At 43.2% G+C, this 17730-nt stretch overlaps 1 protein-coding gene across 1 annotated transcript; it reads left to right on the plus strand.

Moving 5' to 3' along the window:
• The first annotated feature begins 840 nt into the window (after positions 1–840).
• Positions 841–3394, plus strand: MRPL32 (mitochondrial ribosomal protein L32). Its single transcript, XM_027903662.1, has 3 exons — positions 841–1096; positions 1991–2175; positions 2768–3394. The coding sequence occupies exons 1-3, from the start codon at positions 856–858 to the stop codon at positions 3020–3022; spliced, it is 681 nt and encodes a 226-aa protein (XP_027759463.1). The 5' UTR covers positions 841–855; the 3' UTR covers positions 3023–3394.
• Positions 3395–17730: the final 14336 nt, after the last annotated feature.

Here is a 17730-nt window from a genome sequence, read left to right on the forward strand (position 1 = left end):
ACTATTTTTATAAGTCATCTGCTTCATTCATTCCCGCATCTGCGAGGCCCGTTATGAAGCAAGCTCTCAAGATACCACAGCTCAGCTATCATCACGCATTTCCAGTTAGCTCAGAACCACAGAATTACTCTCCAGCCTAAAGAGTATGTGTGTGTGGGGGGACCTGAGTTTCCTAAGCCGTTTCACCAAGCACTCGCTGCAGGGCCAGTGCCGAGACAGACCTTAGCTTGGCCCGCAACGAGGAGACACAAGCAGCGCCCGCACCGGGCCCCGAGGTCAGCGACAGACAGACGGTGAGAGCCGGGACTCCCGCAGCCTCCGCCCTCGGCAAGAGTCTGTGCAGCTACGTGTCCCCCCTCGGCCAAAATCAACACCGCCCGATACCCACACTCGCCCCTCCTGTGCGGGTCCGGCCCCCGCTGCCCCCCAGCGCCCGCCCGCAGGCCCGATGACTCTGCAAAGCGACCCCTCGGTGCTGCGTCGCCGCCGCCGTCCGGCCGCTCGGCGCAGTCTGCGCGCCGCCCTCCCGCTGGCCCGGCAGCCCGCCCGCCGCTGCCCCCGGGTGTGCAGCCGCCCCTGCGCCGGCACCTGAAGGTGGTGAGGGAGAAGCTGTAGCCGCGCTCCGCCATCTTGGCACCAGCCCCTGCGCTCTCCGCGCCGGCTCCCTCGCGCGCACGCGCGGCCGCCGCTCCCGCTCCCTGCGCGAGGGCGCGGCGAGCGCGCTGATTGGCGCGGCGGCGGCGCGTGGCGGAGCCTGCCGGGACGCAGTTGGCGGAGAGGCGCGCCGTGAGGAGCGCTGGGAGTTGGAGTCCTGCGGGCACCTGCCCCTGCCCCTCCCTCCGGGCAGCGACAGGAATGCTGGGAGTTGGAGTTCCCTCCCTATGTCCTGGCCGTGCTGCAGCGTGCGGCGGGCACTCGGTTTCCCAGGAGGCTCAGCGACAGGCGCGCTCCTCCGGAGGGCTGTGCGCGGCCATGGCGGTGCTGGTGCTGGTCCGCTCTCCGCTGCCGCCGCTCCGCGCTCTCCTCCAGCGCTGCTGGGCGCGGCTGGAGCGCGGCCTCTTGCCGGGCGGCCTTGGGGGCCGGAGCCCGCCCTGGGGTAAGTTCCGGCCTGCTCTCTGCCCAGCTGAAGGAACAGGGCGCGTTCCTGTGCCACCTGCTCTAAGTGACCCTGCCTTAGTCGGGGGGGTGGACTAGACGATCTCCGGAGACCACTTGCATCTCTACAATTCTGTGGTTCGGGGCTGCGGGACTCGTTTTACCTTTGAAGGGCGGGGGCGCGGCCCTGGGGTCAGTGAGGGCGCGGGGCGGGGGCCGCCGCTCTGGCCGCCTTCCTTCGGGAGTGGCGGCAGCGCCGTGTCGTGTTCCCGCGGCCGCCCGCGAAAATGGGGCCTGGCTGTAAGGAATTCGTGTTTTGCAGAAACACAGAACATGCTAAGTTGGAAGGGACCCACGTGGATCATTGAGTCCAACTCCTGGCCCCGCACAGGACAAGCCCACGAGTCACACTGTGTGCTTGAGAGTATTGTCCAAACACTTCTGAACTCTGTCAGGCGTGATGCTGTGACCACTGCCCTGGGGAGCCTCTTCCAGCGCCCAACCACTCTCTGGGTGAAAAACCTTTTCCTAAGATCCAACCTAAACTTCTGCTGATACAACTTCAGGCCATTCCCATGGTCCTGTCACTGGTCCCCACAGAGAAGAGACGCCTGCTCCTCCTCTTCCCATCACGAGGAGGTTGTTAAACTGCAGTGAGGTCTCCCCTCAGTCTTCTCCAGGCTGGACAGGCCGAGTGACCTCACCCTCTCCTCATACGGCTTCCCCTCAAGTCCCTTCACCACCTTTGTTGCCCTCCTTTGGACACTCTCTAAGAGCTTAATGTCCTTCTTATGTTGCAGTGACCAAAACTGCAGTGACACAATATTCAAGGTGAGACCGCACCAGTGCAGAGCAGAGCGGGACAATACCCTCCCTCTTTTTCTTTCTCCTTCAGGACCCGCGCTAGCTGTGCAAGCTCCAGCGGTTCTTCCACCAGCAGCAAACGGCGCTGGCGAAAGCAGCGCCGAAGGGCCGGGTCTGTCGGAGAGCATCCTGTGGATGGCAGTGCCCAAGAAACGGCGCACCATCGAGGTGAACCGCTGCCGGCGGAGGCATCCCAGCAAGCTCATAGCAGAGAAGGTAATCAGCGAGTTTTCGCTGCCTTGGCACCGTACCCACCGCGAGTAATTTTGCTGGTGGCAAACAGGGCGGAGTAATGTTTAGACTGGGCGTTTTTTTACACCTCGCTTGTCTTAGAGAATCGTCGGCAGTTGTCAGTGCTGACTGAAAAAGTTTTCTGGGCTTTGTTTATAAATAAAGAAGTGTAAAAGACTCTAAGCCTTAAAATCCTTTGGAAGAGGTGCATTCATCATGTGTGACAGTAGTCTGTCGCTAAATAAACAGTGAGACTTTAGGTGCAAGCCAACAAAATGTGAATTTTGGCTGAACAGGTAGTGTAAGTGGAAAAGCCCTGTGCTTTCTGTGCATCTAATTGAGTCATTATCAATGAGCATAGTGACTTAGATACCGACTTCACAGACTGCTTTTAGTTAGAAGCATTTGACATAGCAACACATTACAGATAAATTATATAGAGGAGTAGATTTTTAGGTGGTAATTGAACCTTTCTGGTATTTCATGTAAATTTTTTAGTAGTTTGTGATTGCTTCCCTTTTCTTTTTGTTGCTGCTGTTCAAATGATAAAATTCCCTGTTTTCCACTATCGTTTCAGAGGAACATAGATGTTTGTCCTGAGTGTGGGAACTTGAAACAGAAGCATGTCCTTTGTGGCTATTGCTACGCAAAGGTCAAAGCAGAAACTCGTCTGATACGGGTGGAAATGGGCAAAAAGGAAGGAGGACCATTTAAAGCTCCAACTGTAGAGACTGTTGTCCTTTATGACGGAGAAAAGCCTTCAGAAGAAGATGAAGGCAAACGGATCATTGAAAGAGCCAGGAAACGTCCATCTTGGTTTGTTCAAAATTGATGCTAGAGATTCAGTGCTAACAAAAACAGTTGCTGCAGCAAGAGAAAAATTTGATTTTCAAAGATTCTTTCAAGAATGTTTTCTCCTTCGCTCAGTGTCAATACAGAACACCTACGGACTTTTGGCAAGTCTGCTTGATTTGTGTCATGCTATATGATTTGCAGTCAGGTGTTGTTTCTGTAGCATACAGAAGTGCTTCTCAGTGATACATCACAGCAGTCAACAGAGAGAAATTGGGATCTACTTTGGATTTGGACGTCTGCATAGGGTACACTGAATAACTGACATGCTGATGTTCTGTGCTGGTTTTGTAAATAACATCTTAATAAAGGGAAAACATTCACAAACGTACAATAAAGTATATTAAGTTTTCTGGGGAAATCTGCTTTTTGGTTTTGGTTGCTGCTGGTTCCAAGGGAGAAAGAATTTCAGGATGCAAACGGTACCCTTTGGTATTACGGCTCGGACAGCCCAATTTGCTGCCAAAAAATGCAGGACTGCGCCAACCTGGTCTGGCTTGCCCCTGTGTTTCCGTGGAGCTAAAGTGTATATGGTCCTGTGCTGTCCTGGTTCAGGAAATTGTGCTGACTTAGAACTGGTTCCCTGTATTCCCTGACTTCATACATCTTGTTTTTTTTAGTGGGGACCTCCCTGTAGCTTGGCTTGTGTTAGGGTCAGAAAAGTGGCAATGTGGACCATAGGAATATGAATGTGGAGGGCACAGGAGCATGCTTTCCATAATAGCCTTCATTTGTACTTGGCTGAGCTCCTTACACCTCTTAAGGAGTGGGCTTGTGAGTGCTGGAATGCTTCACTTTTGCTTCTGGGTGCCACATTCTGAAGCATAACTGGTAGGAACAGATGTAGGAACGAAAGCTGATAAGTCTGAAGGGACGCCATTTAGTTGACAGTATCCAAGCAAACAACATAAGTCCTTCTGATTTGTCCAAAGAGGATTTATTCCACTCATATCTGGTTTTCACTTTTTCAGAAGTGAAGCAAATAAAAGATGGCAAGCAGGAGGCAGAGTGGAAAGCTGACTTGACAGAGCTGTATGGGATGAGACTGACATACCAGAGGTGAGATTAGCCAAGCAGTAAGACAGATACATATACACCTTTCCCTCTGGACAGTATATTTTAGGGAAGGGTGGGGGTTTTCTGGTTTTTTAGTCCACATATTATAGGACCAATTACACTTTACCACTTATACTGTCTTAGTTACTTTTTGTATATTAACATTTTTGACAGTTCTCTAGAGAAATTAACCTGTAATATTGTGAATCATCGGCTAATTTCTCAGAAACACAGAGGTACCATTAAAAAAAAACCCACTATTTTTCTTTAAACATGAAGGGGGACATGCAGCTCCTGCTAATGGAGTAAAAATTACGATAATCATCAGTACATTGCATGTGCAGTTTATTGCATTACAGTGTTGGTGAAGCAATGAAGATGCTTTGAAAATGGAGTCCTTATGGAACACGAGTAAAGTGAGGCTGTGTCAATACAAGATATTTTAAGATACTTGCCATGTCCTGGTTAGGTAATGACTCCTACTTGGAGGAATCCCATTACTTTAGGGCTCTAGGCAGGAGTGGGAGCCTAGAGAACTGGGTAGGGAGCAGGAGATCAAGGTAACAAAATAGCTGCAGTGTATTAAGACAGCAAGAGGGGCTCCTTCAAGTTACATCAGTAGCAAAAGGAAGACCAGAGAACACGTGGACCCACTGCTGATGGTGACAAAGGATATGGGGAAGGCAGACTTACTGAATGTCTTTTTTACTTCAGTCTTCACCATTAATGCAGCCCTCAGGAATCCCTAACCTGTAGGCAAATGAGAAAGTCTGGAGAAAGGAAGATTTTGTGTTGATTGAGGAGGATCAGATCAGAGTTGTGGGTGTCAAGGCAAACTTGACTCCCATGAATCCATGGACCCTGATGGGATGCACCCTGAAGTGCTGAAGGAGCTGGGGGATGTTATTGCTAAACCACTCTCCATCATCTTTGTAAGATCGAGAAGAAGAGAAGAAGTGCCTGAGAACATGAGGAACCTCAAAAAGAGCAAGAAGGAAGACCCAGGGAGCTAAAGACCAGTTAACCTCTCCCTAATTCCTGGAAGGGGATGGAGTGGCTCATCCTGGTTATCATCTCTAAGAATGCAGAGAAAAAGAAGGCTGTCAGAAGCAGTAGCATGGATCCACCAAGGAGAAATCATGCTTGGCCAATCCAATAGCTTTGTATGATGGAATGACTGGTTGGGTACATGAGGGGAGAGCAGTGGATAATGTCTGCCTTGACTTCAGCAAGGCTTTTGACACTGTCTTCCACATTATTCTCATGGGCAAGAGCTGGCTGAAGGGCAGATCCCAGAGGGCTGCGATCAGAGTGCAGCCAGATGACTGTAGCTACAGCCTTCCCCAGGGCTCAGTACTGGCTCCAGTCTTGTTCCACTTAGGATTGGCCTGGATGAGGGCAGAGTGTGCACCCTCAGCAAGTTTGCTGATACAAAACTGGGAGGAGTGGCTGATACCTCAGGGTGCTGTGCAACTGTTCTGTGAGACCTGGACAGGCTGGAGAGTCGGTTGGAGAGGAGCCTAATGAAGTTCTGCAAAGGCAAGAATGAATATGAATATCTGAATATCCATCTGAATATGAGGAAAAACTTCATTGTGAGTATGGCTGAGCACTAGAACAGGCTGCCCAGAGAGGCTGGAGATAATCAAAACCTGCCTGGATGCTATCCCATACAACCTGCTCTACACGAACCTGCTTTAGGAAGAGGTTTGGACTAGATAATCTCCAGAGGTCCCTTCCAACCCCAGCCATTCTGTGATTCATTTCATAGCCATACAGCTTATGTTAGTACCCCCTTTTGTGCAATCCGGACAAGAAGAGACGCTTGATAATGTTTCACAGTCATTTCTGAGTAATGTGAGGGGAAAGTCAGTAAAGTATCTGGTATTCATGGTGTCTAAAGGAAAAATTAGAACCAACTGACAAATACTGTAGATTCACAGATGCAATTGATATAGAACCAATTCATTTTCCATAAAAGAAATTATCTTCAGTGAGAGAGCAGTTTAGTTTGAATGACTTTTCCTTCAAAAGAAGAGCAAAGAAAAGCTCATTTACAGAGCTTTGCTGCATTAACTCTGACAATGCAAAGCTCTTTCACTTAAAAAAAATTAAAAAATTAAAATTCCTCTACAATATGTGGCATAGTCTGTTACTTGAAATAAGCCCTGTTTATTTGTAATTTTGAAAGAAATATAAATGGCAATGGTGCTAATACAGAAACATGCACTTTTTGAAACCCTCAAAATTAATGAAAAGCAAGCTGGTTGTTGCAAATGCTGTAATCTAGAATCCATTTACATGTGCCATTTGATTCTTTGGGTACCTGCTAGTAGTTGAAATAGACATTTTTTTGTCTAAAAATTTCATGTGATCATGTGATATTTGATTATATTTTTTCTTCCATAGGGATGTTAGGTAAAAAATTATTTTATTTTACACTTTTAAAAATTCAGGAAGATGATCTAACCTCCTAAAATACAAGGATGCAGGTTGCTAATCAATTTTGTATCCTACAAAGATCTGCAGACATGGAGTCGATCTCTGGCAGCGATCAATTACGATGTCTTCAGGAGCTGCTAAACCAAGTTTCTCCTTGATCGCCTATTTAGCAAGAAAATGTGAATAAAATGTTTCTGCACAATCCTCATCTATTCTGTTGAACACACTGAACAGTAAGAGCTGGCCTTTGGTACAAAATACCCTTCTCGAAAGCACTAGGTGGCAGAGCAGCGTAGCTTTCCAGTCGGTGCAAAACAAAAGCCCGAGATCGCAAGTAAGATAGGAAACGGTGCACCTGCGTAAGAAAAACATTTGAGGAAAGACTTTTATAAATATGAAAAGCAATACAATCGTTGTTATGAAATCTAAGCTAATACGTTGTAGTTAATTTTTCCAAGTAAATTTAATTTAGTCTACACGGAGAACTAATGCACTGGCTTTTGTGGATATTTATGCACTTCTCCTCTTTGCTGAGTGAATTATTTGAATTGTGCCTATCATTTTCCCTTAAATATAGGTGATTTTGTATATTCCCTTCTATGGCTAATATATTCAGTTAGCTGATATTTTATTTATGCAGCTATGAAGTCCCAAAAGTAATAGGTCTGGTGGCACTCCAATGAATTTCCAAGCATAACTGTCGTGAGTTCATAGAGTCAATAAGGATCAATTTGCAAACAGCAGAGAGAAATTGAAAAGAAAAGGAAAGCAATGTAGTCTTTTAAAGAATATGAGTTGCTCAGAAGGGAATAGAAGATTTTGTGCTCCTTCAAAGTTTTAAAACGTTTTGGAAGCACACAAGTGATAAAGGTGCCTGTGTCTTTAGAACTTGTGAATTAGTGCTGAAGTATGAGATACTAGCAAAAATTTATCCTTCATTTATCTCACAGGACTACACTGTGTAATTTATGCAGTGAATGAGGATCAGTAAAGACAAGCTGTTTCCAGATAATTTGCCTCATTCTTAACCTGCCAAAGACTTAAGCATGGGGCCAAAGGGAAGGAAAATCCATGAAAGGAATGAGCAGTATTATAGTAGTATGATAGTAGACTATGCAGCAGGGATGGATCTAGTTTTGCATATTTTTATGTATATTCTTAGGAGATTCTGTTGAAGTCAGTGGCATATAATTCAAGGCAAAATTTGGTCCAATGTGCTGAAACCCTGGGCGTATATATATGCAAATATATATACATATTTAATGCAGAGCATGTATACCAACCGGATTTGGGTTACAGCTGAAAACTTAGATTGAGTGAAATAAATTGAGACAAATCAGTTGATACTTGAACTTCTCTCAAACATCCTATATTTCAGTTTTCCCTGGTTGACAACAATACACATACTTAGAAGAAAATGTATGGGATTCATTTCATATTGAATGTGCTGGATAAACCTGTGAAAAGCAAACCTGAAACTAGAGCAGAAGACCCCAAAGGAAGCTTTTGTGCAGTTGTCAACATGCAACATTTGGCAGGGATTTCCCTAAAGCGCCACTCCCAGATCATGTAAGTTTTATTAATCTAAATAATTTTTAAGAAAGCAGATTTCCTGGCTATTAGATGGTGGGTCGAGGATGAAGAAGCAGAGATTTGGAAGAGCACTAGGCAGAAATCCAATCCTGTCACACCTTTTAAACCAATCCTGTGATTTTGAAGCTTGGATGTGTTTTGTGTGTTCTGATCACCCAAAAACACAACCATCTGACTGTTTCTCAGATGCAGACTCTTGTGTGCTTGTCCAGCAGTATGGCTTACAGCTCTGTTTCCCATTATGCTGGAGCTCTAGAGCACGTTAGGCAACGTTCTGTCAGTGGAACTAAGGATTTTGAACAGACTGTTGGAAAGATATAAATTTCATTTTATAATCTGGGATTACTATTTAATACAAAGAATAGTGGCTTTGTAGGAGCTATACTGAATAGCCTAAGGCTCAAAATTGACAGGCCAGTCCTGTAGGGAAGGTTTGTTCTAAATACACCGGGTTAAGAAGTTCCTACTCATTCATCTTTCAGCTGTTCATACTCAGTCACAGTCTGATCAAGTAGACCATCTAAGGTGTTTTGAAAAATAACATCAGTTTTCTGTCCAGTTATATATATCTTACAGAATTCTGTCGCTCTTAAACAGGATAAATGATACCTTAATCTTCAAGAAGCCATTGACTTCAGTGGGATTTCTTTAAGAGGAAACTGTAATTCCAAGTGACTGAGAGGTAAGCCAAAAAACATCAAGCTGTTGGTTACAAAGTTACTTAATGAGATCACGAAATCTTTACTTTTAAATTTTCAATTTTTTAAATTGAAATCAAGGAAACAAAGATCAATCCTGCCTGTTGCCAACACCCATCATGACACATCACTTGAGCCCAAAAGTCCAGTTCTGCCATAGTCCTTTTGGATAAGGTCATTTATGAATAAGGAATGTCATCTTTTAGGAGTTCAGAAGAATGATGACACATTTGAATTTCTCTTGCTCCAGATGAGTTCTTCTCAGGTATTTTTGTCCAGCACAGAGCAGATTACCACAAAGTTGATACAAGAAAGGAATGGAGGAAGGGTTGAAGACCAAGAAGTTATAATGATTGGCATCCTGTTGCTGTGCATGCAATACAGGAGTCACAGCACCAAATATACCTATGTTGTGTGGGGAACAAACCCAAGCCAATCAAGAGTGATAGTAACGCCTTTGTGACAACATATTTAAGAACAGAAGGTGTTTTGGGGATTATTTTACTTCTCACTCTTTTGCTCTGACCCTGTTAGTGATAAATTCAATTAATATCCCTACTTTGAGTCTGTTTTGCCTGTGATGGTGACCAGTAAGTGATCTTTCTCAGCTCTTAAATCACGAATCCTTCGCTGTTTTTTACCTCTCCTCTGTCAAGTTGCGGAGGGGAGTGAGAGAGCGACTTTAGTGGGTATCTGGCATCCAGCCAGTGTCGACCGACTACAGCAGATTATCAGCCTGTTGTATTCTCTGCTGTGTCACAAGTTAGGGAATAATGACCATTATCACTTGCAGTGGCCATTAATGCAGTTAGGTTTGCATTTTGATGAAGTAAACTGCTGCAAAGGTACCATATATCAAAACATTTGATAGGATATAAGCCCATGAGGGCCTTTATCCAGAGCTCTTCAGATAAGCTGGAAATCTGATTTATTACTAAATGATGCCCCCTTTATTTTTACTTTTTTTTTCTTCTTTCACTTGAGAACAGGAGGGAAATTGTGATTTTTGCAGGAAGCTTCCAAGAACCAAACCCAGTGACTTCTCATCTGCAGAAACAGTGTCTTCCCCTACAAGAAAAGCCATCCTGTACAGTAAGGTTATTTATAAAAGTATGACTCAGCTGGACAACAATGGCAGAATCTGTCCCCAGGAATTTTAAATGTATGAATCTAAAAATAAGTGTAGTCCTAGAAGTAAAAGATTTCTCCTCCACAGATTAGATTTTTTTTTAGCCCAGGAATAAGGTGCTTTCTTTATCTATTATATACAAGATATTCTAATAAGAAAAACAAACAAACAAGTGATAAAAATGTTTGGAAAGAAAAACAAACAAGAACATAAGATCCAGAGATCATTCACAAATAAAACCAGCAGTACCAATGTACAAGGAATTGGTTTAGATCACTTCTCAAAGAAATAATTTTTCCTCTGAGACACTTCATGCTAAAAAAACATGAAGGAAGAGAATTTGCAATAATTTTTTCCCTTTTCTTTCTGATCAAAGAGTTGTACTTTGCTTTCAAGCCCTCATTGTGTATCTTCCTCATGCTGCTGATTTGGCTGATATGAGTATCAGATGCAACAGGCAAACCACTGAGAATAGGTAGTCTTGATCAAAAGTAATTTAATTCTTTTCAGTTTATTGATGTTTTAATAACCCTGTTATAATTATTGATGTTTTAATAACCCATTGCAACGACTGAATCTTCCCAAGAGCATAGACATTGGCTTTGTTAATATCATTCTCAAGAATGCTGTCTGTATTAGGAACATATCACTTGAAGGAGAGAAAAAAGGATTCCATAACCTCTGACAGATCTTTTAGCTACATTTGGGTCTGAGAAATATGAAGGAAAATCTGCGACTTTAAGCAATTTGAAAGATAAAATTGAGATGAAGAAGTTTCCCTGAGTTTTCTTGGCCTGTGGAAGTGAAAAAACTAAGACAAAAGTTCATTGCTGAATTTAAAGCTGTAGAGAGGATTATCAAGGCAGGCTACTTTTTGTTCATTCTGTATCTGTATCCCAAGAGAATTCCTCTTACACATCTGCAGTCAGGGTTAACCATGATCACAAGTAGATCTCCTTAAAAGAGCATGGAGCAGAAAAAGCTGTAAGGAAAAGGTGAGTTACAAGGCCCCTACTCCAATAGTAAAATCCATAGTTTAGTCGAGTAATAGGCATCTACATGCCATCACTCAGCATCTCCCATAAGTGGTTACCGTAAGCTATGGTCCTGAGTGGGTACGTTGCCAATAACAAGAACATTGTCCCCTTTCTTTGTGTCTCTCTTTTTCATCTTCATTGATTCTAATTCTGTGATCGCTGGCCTGCACAGAAGCACTAACAGCAGCTCTGCACTGCCAGTCTCAGAGGAGCAGTTGTGGAAAATGGCCATTCCCACTGATTGCTGGGGGACAATAAGAAAAGGCAAAGCCTCGTGGAGACAGCACAAACCACATCTTAGTTTGGTTGTGTGCAGCTAGTGGCAGCAGGCGTGTGCCTGTGTGTGGTCTGTGTGTTCTCCTGACTGTGCCATGCACTGTGGCCCCTAAATGGTAAGGGACAGATTCTGCCAAAGGTCAAAGGAAACACGGACTATCTGACCGTCTCGGGTTCTGAGGAGGCGGGAGGGAGCAGAGGCACAGACTTTTATTCTTATTCCTGCTGCAAAAACTGCCAGCTGTTGTCTTCCACAGCCTGCTTAGTTCTCTGCTTTCCTGGACTCCATCCATGAGGCAATTCTTACAGCAATGCCTGAATATTTAGGCATTTGCATGATTACTTGGCCATTGTGGACTCCCCTTTGCTGCTTACCACACTGCCAAAGTACGCCTAGATTTGGCATGTCTTGTGATTTCTCAATCTAATCACTTATTTCCCCAGTTTGAAATATTAAGAAAACACTGACTGTTCAAAACCTTCCTTAAAAGAAATTCTCACATTTTATACCGCCTGATTTTCCTAGCATCCTCCTCCTATTTTCTGCGAATGGCTTTGGGACTAACTTTTCCTTTGGTAAACTATTGATCTAAGCAGTGTATAGAGGGAAAAGCACGGTCCCATATTTCCAGCCCACCTACTGCTGGGCTCTGCAGCAGTCCCTGTGGATTTTGCAACAAATGAGTTCCTGCAGGGTTGAAGTTAAGCCATATGTTCAGGCTTCCTCCATTTTTTGTTTGAAATCCTAGGCTGGCACAATTCCTTCTCTCTTCCTCAGTCCTTTTCCAGTAAAGCAAAATACAGAGCCAAAGCTCAAGAACTGGTCAACAGCTCGGTGCAAATTACTTTTCAGCATTCAGTCCCTGAGACAGTCAATAAACATGGAGGACTCCCTGTACCTTGTTGACTTCTTCTTTCCAGTTTGTGTTCTCCTTTAAAGAAAAGGACAATGTGCTTTTGTGAAATTCAGCTCCTACAAAAGAAGGCTTTTGTGTCTGCACAGTTCCAGTGGCAGCAACACGTAACACTAATAACAACAAAGAGCCCACGCCGAGAAGGATCCTCCATTTGCTCACCCAGAGACTTGTATCCAATTCTATTTATTTATTTTTTTAAATTTCCAATCAGCCTGAAAGACAGAGGCAACATACAGAAGAAGAGATCTGCTGCATCACTCATTCTGCTGAGACCAATATGGCTTTATATCTTATTTTAGCCACAGAGGAAGTCCCGAGGCCACGGGGGATTACTGGAAAAGCAGCAGCATGGAAATGTGCATGGAGGGGTAAAGGGATTGAATAGCTGGAGAGTACTCAGTGCTGGTACTCTGTAGGGAAAGCAGAGATCTCAGCATAAGTGCCAAGATCATGTTGTAAGCACATGGATCTCACAGGGTCCTGTAAAGACAGTGGGGATTTTTAGCTGTGGACCACCACCAGCTGCAGAGTTTATATTCCATAGTGACCATCATGGTTTTGACTCACTTGCCATGTGCTGCATCTGGCTGCAACACATTTCAGTTAATTTATGTGCTGTTTTTCTCAAAGCCAGCAGAAAGCCGCATTTCATAATTAATTAGTTTTTAATATTGTATTGGTGTATGAGAAGTGCTTTAATTAGCCCATCATTTTCCTTGAGGGGTAAGATTTTTTCCTAATACTTATTCACACATATTCCATATATTCTTCTACGTAGGGGAAAATTGATTTACTATTTTAAGAACTGTTATTGGCTAAACAAGTTCCCCAACAGAAAAATTAATTACTTCATTGCTTTGTTCAGAAATTCTTTTCAAGTGGATGACCTTTTCACAAGTTAATAACTAGAAATGTGGATCAATATGGGAAGCATATATGCAAATTTAGCAGCTGAAAGAAAGCTGCAATAAGGATAGTTAATTATGCCATTAAAAAAATGCCTTTTTACTTTCTCTCTGCCATGTCACGTTTAATCCCAAATCTGTTCTTCCTCTTGCTTTACACATTCGTTTTTCTCAGTGAATCTATCCCCTTTCTTTCACTATTCCCACATCTCTGATCCATCTGTTATACCACAGAATGGTTTGGGTTAAAAAGAAACTTCAAGATCATCTCGTTCCAGCCTGCTGCTATGGGCAGGCTCACCTTCTTCCCATATTTTCCTTCTTCCCATATTCTTTTCTAAGGACTAGGGGGTTGAACTAGATGATCTCCAGAGGTCCCTTCTAACCCTAAGAATTCTGTGATTCTGTGGTTTATCTTTTTCATCTTCAGCTATTATATGAAACCCTTATCTTCACCCTACTAAAGTCTGAGAGAGCTTATGCTCTTCTCCAGCTCCTGAAAACAAATATTTCCTTGTTCTTCTGATGCCCTGCTTTGAAGTGTGTTTGGGAGCTGATATTTTCACTTAGTTCACTGGGGAAGCCACAAGGACACACAAAAGCTTTGTTTAGGAAAGGAGATGGGAAGTGTTATTAAGAAAGAAAGACACAAAGGCAGAAAAGTATGGAGGCAGGGAGGGAAGAAGGGAAATGCTGTGTGTTCAGAGATTGGGCTCAGATGGAGGATCACTCCAGGACTCGCTCTCCCAGATGTGTGTGTGCAGTCCCAGCTGCATTCCTAGAGTGCTCTGCCTCACATGCTCAGTTTTGGGGTTTTCTGCTCTTCTACTTAATAATTCAACTGGCAAGACTGAGCAACTACTGACTGAATTATTGAAGGTGTAATTAAACTGGTAAGAGTTGAGTGGAGCCCGTGAGCAGCTTCTTAGCAAAAAAAAAAAAAAAAAAGAGTTTCACCATGAAACCAAATGTGACAGCTGAGTTCAGTGACTACCTCGAAATTTTCCCCCCTTGATAAATAGCTGATGCACCAGCGCAGTAATTGTGAATAATGGTTGTGAGTCTTCAGGAAAACCACCCAAGCTGGTTTGAAAGGTGACTGACTTCTGGCACCACAGGGAAAAGCAAGGTCTCATCTTCCACTTCTTTATCTTCTGTAGTAGCAATGGTGAGCTCCTGTTTAAAGGCAAGGTCATGCCCCTACATACAAGTCTGGGTAAATATTGAGCTATTGTACGCAAAAATTTAGCGGCCTCTGCACTGCAAAGATTGATACAGACAGTGAAACTGCTTCCTGGTTGCCAGGAGTTCCTCTAAGGTAGAGATAAGGAGCTCACAATTTTGTCCTATGTGTAGCAGAGTTCTAAAGAGCTGTGACCAAAATATAACTCAGCTCAGTAAACTCAGACCTGATAATGAAGGAAAGGTTATTTTAGGTGGGCTTCCTTTTTGAAAGACTTTGGCTAATTTGGCTGTCTTGCTGTAAACTAAGAAGGCATAATCCAGCCGTGGAAATCAGGTTTGACAGGATTTTATTTAGCCTAGTAAATGCTCACATTAATTCTGAGATTTAATAATCCACAGCTGAGAGCTATGCTGTGATGAAGTTCTGATGGATGCCTTTATCATTCAAGTTATTCCAGCTTCTATGGGATGAAACTTTAAAATGAAAAAATGGATCTTTTCCTGCTTTTCCTCCTTACATTTGAGTTTGTGACTACAGTGAATGGGAGATGGCATTTCCCAGGGAATATTTTTCTCCCTACATCAAATTTTGCTGCTTAGCTGGTTTCGGTTGGTTCTTTTGGAGTTTTTTTGTCTTTTGTGCTCTTGAGAGGAAGAAAAATTGTATTAAAACGGTACAGCTGGCATAACTTTCCTTTCACAAACACTGGGTTGGAGAAGCAGAATGTGGACTGTCCATTTTGCCTCTACTTGCTCCAGTACAGAAATAGCCTTCACTCTGCAAGTGTGATTGAAGTAGCATCCAAGCAGCACCATAGTGTGGCTGGTCCCAGTCATATTGTAGCTCCTAACTTTATTTAATAGCCCAAGAAACCGCACGTTGGGCAGAATTTGTGGGGAAACCTGTAGCTGTGGGAGAAAGGCAGAAGTGAAAAGGTGTGGAGAAGCTGAGAAAAGAGAAGTTGAGAAAATTTATTTAAACAAATGCTTTGGAATTTGAAAAACAAACCAAAACCAAAACCAAAACCAACAAACAAACAAAAGAAAACCCACAGAAAAACCCCACACACAAACTCCTCCCCCCTCCAAAAAAAACCCACCACAAAAAACAAACCAAAACAAACCGCAGTGTAAGCACTTTAAAATAAAGAGAAATTTATCTCCATAAGCATAGGCTGCTTTGAAAATTTCACATATATTCTCTAGTTGTATATTTCATTTTTTTATTTGTTCTGACTTAGCTTTTTTGAACATTTGATGACCGCTTAACACCCAGCAGATTGTTTCTGTCTAGTCCAGATCCTCTTGGGAAAATGGTGAAGTTAATTTATCGAGCAATTATCCTATGACCTGAGATATGCCAGTAATTCAGTTTGATAATGAAAAAACGAGTGTTGCCAGGGACAGTTAAAAGGCAATGAAATATGACTTATTTTGTGATTATGTGAGTTGGTGGGGAATAAGACAGGTGTCATGAAGAGAAGCTAAGCTCCGCACCCTCCCAGGTGTGTAAAGGCAAACATCATATTGTCTGTGCTAGCAAGCATTCTGAGAACTTCTCTAAATAGAGAATAAAGTGGCGAAGTGAGACTTGTATGAGATTCCTTAGGTGATTTCTGATGAATTGGCAGAGATAAAATTGACTCTGCGGCAGAAATCTGACTCACAAGAGTCTCGAAAGCAAATATTCTCAGTGCTTCAGGCAATTATATAGGTTTGCCAAATAAACTCTAGTATTCCCTCAACTTGCTCTCTTCCAGAAGTCTCCTTCCCTGCTTCTTTTGTGTTAAACTTGTGGTCTGTACCTCATCAGCTTGAGAAAAAACAGAGGCAAGATGCATTTACACAAGGCGCTGTACTTTGCTGCGTTTCAGCTAGTTACTGTACTACTGACCTCTCCCTCAAAACTAGACTAGACTAAACTTCTTCAGTGAAATCATGTGTGAGTCTTTACTGAGACATCTGCCAAACGCACTGAGAGGCAAACTCGGCAGAAAGGATAAATGCTGTTCTCCACACAGGCACATCACACCGGCAGCACATCTCCCACTGAGTTCTCGTCAGCATGCTGATTTGGGAAGTAAATACACGTTCCCACACACCAGCCTTGCGAGTTGCTGAACCCTTGATGGAACTGTTGCCAGCTGTAATGAGCAAAGCTTCAGAACTTTTTCGTTTTATCCAGGTTGCAAAAAATCGTGCAGTCACAGCTCCAGGTCATATTGTGCCTCTTCTGATCCCTTGTGCTGTGCCTCCAAGATGGAAAGCTCTGTCTAGCACAAAGTCTGTCACCAGGCCTCCAGCTGCTTTCTCTTCCTGCAGACACTTGCTAAGTTTTCAGTTTTCCTTGTCTTTAGTCCCTCAGACCACTTGTCCTTTGGGTAGGAACAACCAATAACTGCATGTGATTTTATAGGTTATACTGCTTGATGCCAGCTTTTGTCTCCATCTCTCCCGGTGTCTCCTCAGTGTCAGCATTCAGCAGACCATGGAGTGTGTAAGATGTGCTGTGGGTGACCACCTCAGATGTAAAGGAAGTCCCTTGACTGGTCCCCACAGGCTTGAGAAATGTCCATTCCAGCAACCTTTTAGAAAACAAACAAGAAACCATGTTTGGATAAGTAGGTACTTTTAACCTGAAGCTACAAACTGATGCCTGAGAGTTTGGGGATGCTCCCTCCCACAGTGGAAAAAAATAGAAAGAGAAATAGATCCCACAGTCATTGTGACTTTCACATCTACTAGAAGCAAGTTGCTCATGGCAAAGATAGTAACATCCACTTTGAAGCCATTCTGTCCTTGAATGAGAAATGAAAGCAGACTATTAATTTTATTTCAGATATCCAGGGTGGTCTTTCCCATGTGTCTGTCTTATGGCTGCTTCCAAAAACATTAATTTAAACCCAAATTTTATATTCCTATAAGAAATAACCCAAAAGAAAATGATGGCCTCTTCTTCCTCTCCCTCTTATCCTGCTAAATGAAGACATATGATGAGTGAGAATGCAGAACATCCATCTCTGCTCCCCCCAGTTTTTCAATAACATTTTCAAGCCTTAGGTCTCTACTGAGGTTTTCTCTATTTTTTAAAAAATGGGAAAAAGGAAAAACAAAATTTAGTTTCCAGCCAGCCCTCTTTCAATACACCAGGGCAGATCTCTTATTTCTTATCCAGATTCAGTGAACTTTTCCCACAGGTGCCAGCGTCATGAAAACTCAGAAACGCAAAATCAAAACAACTGAGCAAATTAGCTGTGTGCATGAAAAACTGACCTTCTTTGGGAGAAGGATGAAGATGTTGGGGAGGAGAAGCTGGGGGACAAAAAAGAAAAGGATGTTTTCCTCTTGGAAAATTTGTTGTCAGATCTGCAGATTTTCAAAGATAGGGAAAAAAAATAACAGTCCTCTGAATCTCTAGTTTAATAGTTTACTGTGCTGTGTTTTGTGATG

Source organism: Empidonax traillii, unplaced genomic scaffold, assembly GCF_003031625.1.
Source record: "Empidonax traillii isolate 1590-97213 ecotype Southwest subspecies unplaced genomic scaffold, ASM303162v1 scaffold988:size217796, whole genome shotgun sequence".
In the NCBI taxonomy this organism is placed as follows: Eukaryota; Metazoa; Chordata; class Aves; order Passeriformes; family Tyrannidae; genus Empidonax; species Empidonax traillii.

What these genes read in the sequence shown, in the direction of transcription:
- MRPL32 (XM_027903662.1), top strand. Translation starts at nt 856, where the DNA reads ATGCTGGGAGTTGGAGTTCCCTCCCTATGTCCTGGCCGTGCTGCAGCG. An exon ending in GGGCCGGAGCCCGCCCTGGG is followed by an intron (nt 1,097 to 1,990) that starts GTAAGTTCCGGC and finishes TTTCTCCTTCAG; the next exon opens with GACCCGCGCTAGCTGTGCAA. An exon ending in GCAAGCTCATAGCAGAGAAG is followed by an intron (nt 2,176 to 2,767) that starts GTAATCAGCGAG and finishes CTATCGTTTCAG; the next exon opens with AGGAACATAGATGTTTGTCC.